This window comes from Glandiceps talaboti, chromosome 11 (genome assembly GCF_964340395.1).
Source record: "Glandiceps talaboti chromosome 11, keGlaTala1.1, whole genome shotgun sequence".
Taxonomy (NCBI): Eukaryota; Metazoa; Hemichordata; class Enteropneusta; family Spengelidae; genus Glandiceps; species Glandiceps talaboti.
Window position 1 is genome coordinate 23,042,322 of NC_135559.1, and position 14,349 is coordinate 23,056,670.

The window sequence follows — 14,349 nt, forward strand, 5'->3', positions numbered from 1 at the left end:
TTCATGAACATTTTGGTTTTTATTACACAGCTTTGAAAATGTCAACAAATTTACCCTGATTATTATGTGTTAAGATATGAAGATTGAAGATTAATTATGCTGTTTTTGTATAAACATAGATAAATTCTACATGCATGCTTTCTTTCATTCTATGCACTACAAGAGTTAAGCTCCCCATCAAATGGGAAATGGTGCTCTCTCTCCTTCTGTTTTTTTTGGGAAAATAACCATACTATAAGATATAATTTAATGGCAGTGTAGAATTGTACATAATAAGTACCGGTAGTAAAAAAGGCAGTGTAATTGATTTCTTTGTCTATGTACTAAAACTTGTGTATACCATTAACATAACAGTTACAATAAATAATTGACTACATGTACAAATAACAAACAAGCCTCCACAGTTGACATAGCCCTACAAATACTAATGAAAATTGATGGAAGTACTTTACTATAAGGAATCCAGTACTATACACTTGTATCATACATGTACTTGTCTTACACAAATGTAGTCCTTGATATATATATACAAAATATCTTGGTTGTGGTTTACACCAATAAAAAACTAATTATATTTATCACTGATAGATTCAAGGAAATGAATAATGTGCTGGTACCAAGTGTATTTAAGTAAAGCCAATGTGTTATACATATTCAAAAAACATAAATGAAAGTGCTGACTGCCATGGTCACATGCTGATTTAATCAATTATTTGTAGTGTCTGTGAAGTGTATGGAATGGCCTGTTGTACAAAAGGACACAGTCAAAATTCCAAATACTGACAGAAAGTTCATCATGATACTAGCGGTAGACACTTTAATTGCTAGGTCTTTGTATATACACATAGTTGCTAGGCAACTATACATATTATCCTAGATTCCAACAAATATGACAAGTGAAATATAAAGAGATAAAGAGATCTATGGAACAGATGCATGGAATCCAGTATTTGCCCCCCCCCCCCCCCCCCATTATGGCAATATGTTGGCAGTGAAACACAGCGTGGTAATATGTTGGCAGTGAAACACAGCGTGGTAATATGTTGCCAGTGAAACACAGCATGGTAATATGTAGGTAGTGAAACACAGCATGGTAATATGTTGGCAGTGAAACACAGCATGGTAATATGTTGGCAGTGAAAAATAGTGTGGTCATTATATTGGCAGTGAAAAACAGCATATTCATTATATTGGCAGTGTTGATGCTGTTATTACTCAGAGATGAACATTGCCTTTGTGTCCAATGGTATGATTCTTGAATCTCTTGGATGGTAATGGTGGAAGGCTGATTGGAGACATGGCCTACAAAACAAACACACAACAACCAATTAGTCACTAACCCACATGCAATAAATAGTGACATTTGCAATATACATAGAGATTGATACAATGATAGACATTGCAATGGAAACACTGAATGATAGTAAATGATAGAAGGATGGACATGAATGATTGACTTTGGGGCTTATAGATTGGGCTTCATCCGTCTGTGTGTCCAGAGCCATTTTTTGGACATTCATTGACCGAATTCTTTCAAACTTAGTAAATGGAAAATGACCTATGACTAACATATGCACGTCAATTTGTTTTGGGATATGATGCAATTTAGCCGACTTAGAGAGTCATTTTTGAGTTAAAAGAAATGGGATTTTTGGTTAAAAAACTTAGACTCCAAAACTACTGGGCAGATTGGCATGAAATTTGGTGAGAATATTCTCAGGGGCATGTTAATTTAGATTTGCAACAGCCAAACGGTGGTGTATTTCACAAAGATAACAGGGATTCTTAGACAAATGAACAAATATTCAAAAAATGTATGTAAATTTGCCTAGCAACAAGACCATGCCCATAGCAACAGCCAAATGATCACTTATATTGCAAAGATAACAAGAGTGATTAATAGACAAGTGAATAAACATTAAAAATATGTATGCAAATATACCAAGCAACAAGACCACACCCATAGCAACAGCCAAATGATTGTGTATATTGCAAAGATAACAACAGGGTTGGATAGGCAACTGGATAATCATTCAGCAAATGAACACCTATACCTAGCATGGATCAGCATGTGGGTAAACATTTTTAAAAACAGTTGTGCTACAATGCTATTGGCAATATTTTTGTGAGAAAAAATGACACATATATCTTTCTATGGGAGCACCCTCTAACCCTGCACCCCCATCGTCACCCCTTCCTGGAATGTTATGGAAGGACATCGGCTAAAAGTGTTCAATCTTCTTTGCTGTTAACTTCCGTACACTGAAGGCAGTCATCATGGTCTGCACAGACAAATTAAACTGCCAATGTGCATTGGTGACAGACAATAGATATAATCAAGACAACAAGGTACTCTCTCTTCCATTGAACGGCTCATTTCAAATGAAGGTACAACTCTGACATGTGAGGTATAGTGTTTACTAACTTTTCTAACCTAAGCATATAATAGGAATCACACCTTTATTAGGTCATCACTTAACTGCAGTTTATAAATTCCTCTCTCTACCAAGGGTTATTTGTTTGTATACAAAAGAGGACTAAACATATCCCTACAAATGTATGCATATCATGTGTGTGAATTGATAGCACCGGTACGGCAGTAGGTATGCATATGATGTGTGTGAATTGATAGCACCGATACGGCAGTAGGTATGCATATGATGTGTGTGAATTGATAGCACTGGTACGGCAGTAGGTATGCATATGATGTTTGTGAATTGATAGCACCGGTACGGCAGTAGGTATGCATATGATGTGTGTGAATTGATAGCACCGGTATGGCAGTAGGTATGCATATGATGTGTGTGAATTGATAGCACTGGTACGGCAGTAGGTATGCATATGATGTGTGTGAATTGATAGCACTGGTACGGCAGTAGGTATGCATATGATGTGTGTGAATTGATAGCACTGGTACGGCAGTAGGTATGCATATGATGTGTGTGAATTGATAGCACTGGTACGGCAGTAGGTATGCATATGATGTGTGTGAATTGATAGCACCGGTACGGCAGTAGGTATGCATATGATGTGTGTTAATTGATAGCACCGGTACGGCAGTAGGTATGCATATCATGTGTGTTAATTGATAGCACCGGTACGGCAGAAAATGCATATGATGTGTGTGAATTGATAGCACCTGTACGGCAGTAGGTATGCATATGATGTTTGTGAATTGATAGCATCGGTATGGCAGTAGGTATGCATATGATGTGTGTGAATTGATAGTACCGGTATGGCAGTAGGTATGCATATGATGTGTGTGAATTGATAGCACCGGTACGGCAGTAGGTATGCATATCATGTGTGTGAATTGATAGCACCAGTACGGCAGTAGGTATGCATATGATGTGTGTGAATTGATAGCACCGGTATGGCAGTAGGTATGCATATGATGTGTGTGAATTGATAATACCGGTATGGCAGTAGGTATGCATATGATGTGTGTGAATTGATAGTACCAGTACAGCAGTAGAGATATATGTTCGTTGACGTGTGACTGCGACGCTCTGTGTTATCGCGAAGTCCGATCTTCGTTTTGTATACTACCTCGGACTTCGCGATAACACGGAGCGTCGCAGTCACACGTCAACGAACATATATCTCTATGTGGTCGATGAGGGCGCACAGTACAAGGTTGTTCGAGTACGATGGAGTACGTTATGTAGATGGTATCGGTACATACAAAATAATTCATTTAGCGTCGATTTTAGTAAAGCGAAGTTCCGAGGACTGTGAGAGAGTCTAATGATGTGTGTGAATTGATAGCACCGGTATGGCAGTAGGTATGCATATGATGTGTGTGAATTGATAGCACCGGTATGGCAGTAGGTATGCATATGATGTGTGTGAATTGATAGCACCTGTACCACAGTAGGTATGCATATGATGTGTGTGAATTGATAGCACCGGTACGGCAGTAGGTATGCATATGATGTGTGTGAATTGATAGCACCAGTACGGCAGTAGGTATGCATATGATGTGTGTGAAATGATAGCACCGGTACGGCAGTAGGTATGCATATGATGTGTGTGAATTGATAGCACCGGTACGGCAGTAGGTATGCATATGATGTGTGTGAATTGATAGCACCGGTACGGCAGTAGGTATGCATATGATGTGTGTGAAATGATAGCACCGGTACGGCAGTAGGTATGCATATGATGTGTGTGAATTGATAGCACCAGTATGGCAGTAGGTATGCATATGATGTTTGTGAATTGATAGCACCGGTATGGCAGTAGGTATGCATATGATGTGTGTGAATTGATAGCACCGGTATGGCAGTAGGTATGCATATGATGTTTGTGAATTGATAGCACCGGTATGGCAGTAGGTATGCATATGATGTGTGTGAATTGATAGCACCGGTACGGCAGTAGGTATGCATATGATGTGTGTGAATTGATAGCACCGGTATGGCAGTAGGTATGCATATCATGTGTGTGAATTGATAGTACCGGTACAGCAGTAGGTATGCATATGATGTGTGTGAATTGATAGCACCGGTACGGCAGTAGGTATGCATATCATGTGTGTGAATTGATAGTACCAGTATGGCAGTAGGTATGCATATGATGTGTGTGAATTGATAGCACCGGTATGGCAGTAGGTATGCATATGATGTGTGTAAATTGATAATACCGGTACCACAGTAGGTATGCATATGATGTTTGTGAATTGATAGCACCGGTATGGCAGTAGGTATGCATATGATGTGTGTAAATTGATAATACCGGTACCACAGTAGGTATGCATATGATGTTTGTGAATTGATAGCATCGGTACGGCAGTAGGTATGCATATGATGTGTGTGAATTGATAGTACCGGTACAGCAGTAGGTATGCATATGATGTTTGTGAATTGATAGCATCGGTACGGCAGTAGGTATGCATATCATGTGTGTGAATTGATAGTACCGGTATGGCAGTAGGTATGCATATGATGTGTGTGAATTGATAGCACCGGTACGGCAGTAGGTATGCATATGATGTGTGTGAATTGATAGTACCGGTATGGCAGTAGGTATGCATATCATGTGTGTGAATTGATAGTACCGGTATGGCAGTAGGTATGCATATCATGTGTGTGAATTGATAGTACCGGTACGGCAGTAGGTATGCATATCATGTGTGTGAATTGATAGTACCGGTATGGCAGTAGGTATGCATATGATGTGTGTGAATTGATAGCACCGGTACGGCAGTAGGTATGCATATGATGTGTGTGAATTGATAGTACCGGTACGGCAGTAGGTATGCATATCATGTGTGTGAATTGATAGTATCGGTATGGCAGTAGGTATGCATATGATGTGTGTGAATTGATAGCACCGGTACAGCAGTAGGTATGCATATGATGTGTGTGAATTGATAGCACCGGTACGGCAGTAGGTATGCATATGATGTGTGTGAATTGATAATACCGGTACGGCAGTAGGTATGCATATGATGTGTGTGAAATGATAGCACCGGTACTGCAGTAGGTATGATTTCATCAAGAGTCAGAGATGAATAACTTCATTTAGTTTACAAACTCTGTATACAAAATATAACATCTCATAGTGACCACAAAAAGTTATCCATATTTTCGTACAATCCAAGTTGTCACCCTAGGCTCCTCCCAGTACATATAGTCTTGGTTACCCAGACTCTCACTGCTGGGGCTCTACCTACAAGACCTCCCCAAACAAGTGTCTGGGAAAACGATGTTCCAACTATCCTGCGACAGATTAGTCACACAGTACATTTCTTCCAAGCATAAAAAATGGGTTTACAAGGCCTTTTTGTTGTAATTAATATATATCAGACGAGGGTACCCAAATTGTTCAGCCTGTAATGTTGGAGTCAAGTATTACCCATGATGCACTGCTCCAGAGACTACTTCCTGTGTGGGTGAGTTAAAATCTTATTTCCTCAGACTCTCGTTTTGGGTGGTCTCATAGGCATAGCCTCCGGCCGTGAGAGTCTGGGTAACCGAGACTATACAATACAGTCAACAAAAATGCATTTGGTATCTGATCAATGTCTTAGAAATACCATGTGTTTAAAATAATGAGACAATCACTGCCTTTGTAAATGTTAACAACATTACTATATACTAGGTACATGTAGTAGTTACACAGAGTTGACTATTACCTTATCATAGGGGATTTTATCTATATCGTATATGCAAGTACCTTTTCTGTTCGCTCTCACTTTTTCTTTTTCCTTGGGGAGAGTAGGAGCTCACTCACTAAATAGGCATACTGAAATGAAATGAAGTGAACAGACATGTTGAACAACTACAATACACTACACTATCATGGTATTTGTAATCTATAATCTATCTGATTATAATGTATACACCAGTATCTAGTTCCTTGTCACACACACACACACACACACACACACACACACACACACACACACACACACAAACAGACAGACACTGATTTTATACACCAGTGTCTAGTTCCTTGTCACTTACACACACACACATACACACACATACACACACACACAGAGACTGTACACTAGTGTCTAGTTCCTTGTTACTGACATACAGACACACACACACACACACACACACACTAACATGTACCATGCTTAACTCCAACAATTTCAATATCAATGCATTATGTGTGCTTTACAGTGTAAGATGAAAACTGTATGAATTTGTGAGTACATATAGTACAATGGTGTTGACTACACATTGGCCAAGTAGATACAATTTGTATGACGTCTGTATAACATAAATTAGTTGACTACACATTAGCCAAGTAGAGGCTAGTTGCATGACGTATAGCACGAGTTAGTTCTGGTGTACAACTTCTCTTTTTCCCGGCATAAAACAACTTGGGTTTCTTTTGATAAGATGGAGGAAGAGGTGAAGAGACAGACTGTAGAGGCAGACACAAAGAAGAAAGACTGAAAACCACTTATTTAAGACAATATACATGTTATATTTCAAATTACTTAGGCTCAAAACAGGAAGCATTCACCAGAACTATGTGTAACACAGGTTGTTGTTTTACATGCTATATAACAACATTGTTAGTGACTGTTGAAAACAGGATTTGTTTACATTTACTCAGTTAGTAATTACAACCCTCCTGTGTTCAGTAGTAAAATACCATCTAACAAATAAAACAACAACCCCTACATGCCTAACAATGGACTTTGATAAATGTAGATATATCCTATAATCTTCTGATAACGAATTCCGGATTTCTATGCTCCACTGTAATTTGAATTAACTGTAGTTGATGTCTATAAGACTCTATGTACATGTAAATGGTATCTAACTAGATCAGCTTTCAACTCAAACACTAATATATAACATCTACACTAGAAAGACTACTGCAGGAAATCACTGGACTAATCAATTTGGACAGTTTTATCAAGTCAACGCAGAGTGAGCTAAAAGACAAGAAAAGCTCAAATGTATTCATTTGGAGTTGAATTTGACGAGATCACATTGTTGGATGGCAAAGTGTGACATCAGGTTATAGGTAAACATAACCTTTAAGTTCAAGTCAAATTACAATTTGGTCATTATCATCTATTATGAGTAGTCTGTCCTATCCAAATAAACCTGTCTCCCCCCCCCCCCCCCCCCCCCCCCCATATCGTTATCCGGATCAAAACTTTGGATTGAGGACTGGCAGATTAATTCAGACTCAAGTCAGATTTTGTATTTTGTAAGATCCTACTGTGGACACTCTACTCAAACATCCAGCAATCTGGTTCATATGAGGCGCTTATATGAAGCCTTCAGAAGGGTTTGTTTACCTATTAAACTGGAAAATATGTACAATTTGCCTTTATTTATTATAGTAATTATTAACAGTAAAATCAAAAGGTGTCATTACTCTATTGTTTTCTACCCAATCACAATAAACCCTAGCTGAAAGCTCCACACTATACTCATGAGGGTGGCCAAGAAAGATTCATAAATCAAGGCTCCCTAGGTTGGTTGTAAGTGGTCCATATGATTCTTGGAACTCAGTGGGTGACATAGCAAATAATACCTTGAGTGTTGAACTGCTTGCTAATCTAGCTCCCATGGCTTCACCTCCCTGCGGTGTTACAGCTTGCATTGTAGTATTGCTGGCTAGTGGACTCATACTGGTTGACATTACTGATTTAGCCCTCTGAACTAATCTTCTTGGTGTCTTCTTAAATGAAAATGTCCTTCCAACTTTCTTAGTTGCTTTACGTGCCACTCTGTCAACAGATAACACTTACTGTAAACTTTCTTAGTTGCTTTACGTGCCACTCTGTCAACAGATAACACTTACTGTAAACTTTCTTAGTTCTACAGATAACACTTACTGTAAACTTTTTTTACTTTACATGTCACTCTGTCAACAGATAACACTTACTGTAAACTTTCTTAGTTGCTTTACATGTCACTCTGTCTACGGATAACACTTACTGTAAACTTTCTTAGTTCTACAGATAACACTTACTGTAAACTTTCTTAGTTCTACAGATAACACTTACTGTAAACTTTTTTTACTTTACATGTCACTCTGTCTACGGATAACACTTACTGTAAACTTTCTTAGTTCTACAGATAACACTTACTGTAAACTTTTTTTACTTTACATGTCACTCTGTCTACGGATAACACTTACTGTAAACTTTCTTAGTTCTACAGATAACACTTACTGTAAACTTTCTTAGTTCTACAGATAACACTTACTGTAAACTTTTTTTACTTTACATGTCACTCTGTCTACGGATAACACTTACTGTAAACTTTCTTAGTTCTACAGATAACACTTACTGTAAACTTTTTTTACTTTACATGTCACTCTGTCTACGGATAACACTTACTGTAAACTTTCTTAGTTCTACAGATAACACTTATAGACCATTTATAATACTCACCTGATGGCTCTACCAAACTTTCCATTGTCAAAATCACTTTTAGAGATATCCAGTTCTTGTGGTTCTATCTTGGTCAGAAAGTTTTCCTAAAAATGATAACAAGTAATATGAGAAACTGGATCTTTCTGCAGTTGTCAAAGATACAGTCATGGTTCAAATACATTTTTGATGTCTATTCAATTTTGTACTTACTGCACCAGCTTTACATGTGGTATTAGCCATATATTTGTACTTACTGCACCAGCTTTACATGTGGTATTAGCCATATATTTGTACTTACTGCATCAGCTTTACATGTGGTATTAGCCATATATTTGTACTTACTGCACCAGCTTTACATGTGTGTATATTTGTACTTACTGCACCAGCTTTACATGTGGTATTAGCCATATATTTGTACTTACTGCATCAGCTTTACATGTGGTATTAGCCATATATTTGTACTTACTGCACCAGCTTTATATGTGGTATTAGCCATATATTTGTACTTACTGCATCAGCTTTACATGTGGTATTAGCCATATATTTGTACTTACTGCATCAGCTTTACATGTGGTATTAGCCATATATTTGTACTTACTGCATCAGCTTTACATGTGGTATTAGCCATATATTTGTACTTACTGCATCAGCTTTACATGTGGTATTAGCCATATATTTGCACAATGTTCTCAGCCATTGGATTTTATTATGTTCTTCTCCAGCAATCATAAACATGTATAACCTGTCTGTTTCTTCTAGACCAGCAAGTGGAGGTTTCACCAAAAGACCAAATGCATTGTGGCAGTCTAATGAGGAGATATGTACATGTTAGTATTACAGTCACAAACACTGATGTAATCACACGGTACATCAAGACTGCACACCAATCTTACAAAGACTGATGTAATCACACCGTACATCAAGACTGCACACCAATCTTACAAAGACTGATGTAATCACACCGTACATCAAGACTGCACACCAATCTTACAAAGACTGATGTAATCACACGGTACATCAAGACTGCACACCAATCTTACAAAGACTGATGTAATCACACCGTACATCAAGACTGCACACCAATCTTACAAAGACTGATGTAATCACACGGTACATCAAGACTGCACACCAATCTTACAAAGACTGATGTAATCACACCGTACATCAAGACTGCACACCAATCTTACAAAGACTGATGTAATCACACCGTACATCAAGACTGCACACCAATCTTACAAAGACTGATGTAATCACACCGTACATCAAGACTGCACACCAATCTTACAAAGACTGATGTAATCACACCGTACATCAAGACTGCACACCAATCTTACAAAGACTGATGTAATCACACCGTACATCAAGACTGCACACCAATCTTACAAAGACTGATGTAATCACACCGTACATCAAGACTGCACACCAATCTTACAAAGACTGATGTAATCACACCGTACATCAAGACTGCACACCAATCTTACAAAGACTGATGTAATCACACCGTACATCAAGACTGCACACCAATCTTACAAAGACTGATGTAATCACACGGTACATCAAGACTGCACACCAATCTTACAAAGACTGATGTAATCACACCGTACATCAAGACTGCACACCAATCTTACAAAGACTGATGTAATCACACCGTACATCAAGACTGCACACCAATCTTACAAAGACTGATGTAATCACACTGTACATCAAGACTGCACACCAATCTTACAAAGACTGATGTAATCACACCGTACATCAAGACTGCACACCAATCTTACAAAGACTGATGTAATCACACCGTACATCAAGACTACACACCAATCTTACAAAGACTGATGTAATCACACGGTACATCAAGACTGCACACCAATCTTACAAAGACTGATGTAATCACACCGTACATCAAGACTGCACACCAATCTTACAAAGACTGATGTAATCACACCGTACATCAAGACTGCACACCAATCTTACAAAGACTGATGTAATCAAACCGTACATCAAGACTGCACACCAATCTTACAAAGACTGATGTAATCAAACCGTACATCAAGACTGCACACCAATCTTACAAAGACTGATGTAATCACACCGTACATCAAGACTGCACACCAATCTTACAAAGACTGATGTAATCACACCGTACTTACAGAGACTGATGTAATCACACCGTACATCAAGACTGCACACCAATCTTACAGAGACTGATGTAATCACACGGTACATCAAGACTGCACACCAATCTTACAAAGACTGATGTAATCACACCGTACTTACAGAGACTGATGTAATCACACCGTACATCAAGACTGCACACCAATCTTACAAAGACTGATGTAATCACACCGTACATCAAGACTGCACACCAATCTTACAAAGACTGATGTAATCACACCGTACATCAAGACTGCACACCAATCTTACAGAGACTGATGTAATCACACGGTACATCAAGACTGCACACCAATCTTACAAAGACTGATGTAATCACACCGTACATCAAGACTGCACACCAATCTTACAAAGACTGATGTAATCACACTGTACATCAAGACTGCACACCAATCTTACAAAGACTGATGTAATCACACCGTACATCAAGACTGCACACCAATCTTACAAAGACTGATGTAATCACACCGTACATCAAGACTGCACACCAATCTTACAAAGACTGATGTAATCACACTGTACATCAAGACTGCACACCAATCTTACAGAGACTGATGTAATCACACCGTACATCAAGACTGCACACCAATCTTACAAAGACTGATGTAATCACACGGTACATCAAGACTGCACACCAATCTTACAAAGACTGATGTAATCACACCGTACATCAAGACTGCACACCAATCTTACAAAGACTGATGTAATCACACCGTACATCAAGACTGCACACCAATCTTACAAAGACTGATGTAATCACACCGTACATCAAGACTGCACACCAATCTTACAAAGACTGATGTAATCACACCGTACATCAAGACTGCACACCAATCTTACAAAGACTGATGTAATCAAACCATACATCAAGACTGCACACCAATCTTACAAAGACTGATGTAATCAAACCGTACATCAAGACTGCACACCAATCTTACAAAGACTGATGTAATCACACCGTACATCAAGACTGCACACCAATCTTACAAAGACTGATGTAATCACACCGTACATCAAGACTGCACACCAATCTTACAAAGACTGATGTAATCACACCGTACATCAAGACTGCACACCAATCTTACAAAGACTGATGTAATCACACCGTACATCAAGACTGCACACCAATCTTACAAAGACTGATGTAATCACACCGTACATCAAGACTGCACACCAATCTTACAAAGACTGATGTAATCACACGGTACATCAAGACTGCACACCAATCTTACAAAGACTGATGTAATCACACCGTACATCAAGACTGCACACCAATCTTACAAAGACTGATGTAATCACACCGTACTTACAGAGACTGATGTAATCACACCGTACATCAAGACTGCACACCAATCTTACAGAGACTGATGTAATCACACCGTACATCAAGACTGCACACCAATCTTACAAAGACTGATGTAATCACACCGTACATCAAGACTGCACACCAATCTTACAAAGACTGATGTAATCACACCGTACATCAAGACTGCACACCAATCTTACAAAGACTGATGTAATCACACGGTACATCAAGACTGCACACCAATCTTACAAAGACTGATGTAATCACACCGTACATCAAGACTGCACACCAATCTTACAAAGACTGATGTAATCACACTGTACATCAAGACTGCACACCAATCTTACAAAGACTGATGTAATCACACCGTACTTACAGAGACTGATGTAATCAAACCGTACATCAAGACTACACACCAATCTTACAAAGACTGATGTAATCACACGGTACATCAAGACTGCACACCAATCTTACAAAGACTGATGTAATCACACCGTACTTACAGAGACTGATGTAATCACACCGTACATCAAGACTGCACACCAATCTTACAAAGACTGATGTAATCACACCGTACATCAAGACTGCACACCAATCTTACAAAGACTGATGTAATCACACGGTACATCAAGACTGCACACCAATCTTACAAAGACTGATGTAATCACACCGTACATCAAGACTGCACACCAATCTTACAAAGACTGATGTAATCACACCGTACATCAAGACTGCACACCAATCTTACAAAGACTGATGTAATCACACGGTACATCAAGACTGCACACCAATCTTACAAAGACTGATGTAATCACACCGTACATCAAGACTGCACACCAATCTTACAAAGACTGATGTAATCAAACCGTACATCAAGACTGCACACCAATCTTACAAAGACTGATGTAATCACACCGTACATCAAGACTGCACACCAATCTTACAAAGACTGATGTAATCAAACCGTACATCAAGACTGCACACCAATCTTACAGAGACTGATGTAATCACACGGTACATCAAGACTGCATACCAATCTTACAAAGACTGATGTAATCACACCGTACATCAAGACTGCACACCAATCTTACAAAGACTGATGTAATCACACCGTACATCAAGACTGCACACCAATCTTACAAAGACTGATGTAATCACACCGTACATCAAGACTGCACACCAATCTTACAAAGACTGATGTAATCACACCGTACATCAAGACTGCACACCAATCTTACAAAGACTGATGTAATCACACCGTACATCAAGACTGCACACCAATCTTACAAAGACTGATGTAATCACACCGTACATCAAGACTGCATACCAATCTTACAAAGACTGATGTAATCACACCGTACATCAAGACTGCATACCAATCTTACAAAGACTGATGTAATCACACCGTACATCAAGACTGCACACCAATCTTACAAAGACTGATGTAATCACACCGTACATCAAGACTGCACACCAATCTTACAAAGACTGATGTAATCACACCGTACATCAAGACTGCATACCAATCTTACAAAGACTGATGTAATCACACCGTACATCAAGACTGCACACCAATCTTACAAAGACTGATGTAATCACACCGTACATCAAGACTGCACACCAATCTTACAAAGACTGATGTAATCACACCGTACATCAAGACTGCACACCAATCTTACAAAGACTGATGTAATCACACCGTACATCAAGACTGCAAACCAATCTTACAAAGACTGATGTAATCACACTGTACATCAAGACTGCACACCAATCTTACAAAGACTGATGTAATCACACGGTACATCAAGACTGCACACCAATCTTACAAAGACTGATGTAATCACACGGTACATCAAGACTGCACACCAATCTTACAAAGACTGATGTAATCACACCGTACATCAAGACTGCACACCAATCTTACAAAGACTGATGTAATCACACCGTACATCAAGACTGCACACCAATCTTACAAAGACTGATGTAATCACACCGTACATCAAGACTGCACACC

General features: G+C 38.8%; 1 protein-coding gene across 1 annotated transcript in view; it reads right to left on the reverse strand.

Moving 5' to 3' along the window:
• Positions 1–1,215: 1,215 nt before the first annotated feature.
• LOC144442167 (protein ECT2-like) overlaps positions 1,216–14,349 on the reverse strand; it is a 51,073-nt gene continuing 37,939 nt past the window's right edge. The window contains exons 17-20 of the mRNA XM_078131435.1: positions 9,503–9,666; positions 8,879–8,964; positions 8,014–8,209; positions 1,216–1,302 (exon numbers count right to left, since the gene is read on the reverse strand). Of these exons, the coding sequence (XP_077987561.1) occupies positions 1,216–1,302; positions 8,014–8,209; positions 8,879–8,964; positions 9,503–9,666 (533 nt within the window). The remainder of the gene's footprint in view (positions 1,303–8,013; positions 8,210–8,878; positions 8,965–9,502; positions 9,667–14,349) is intronic.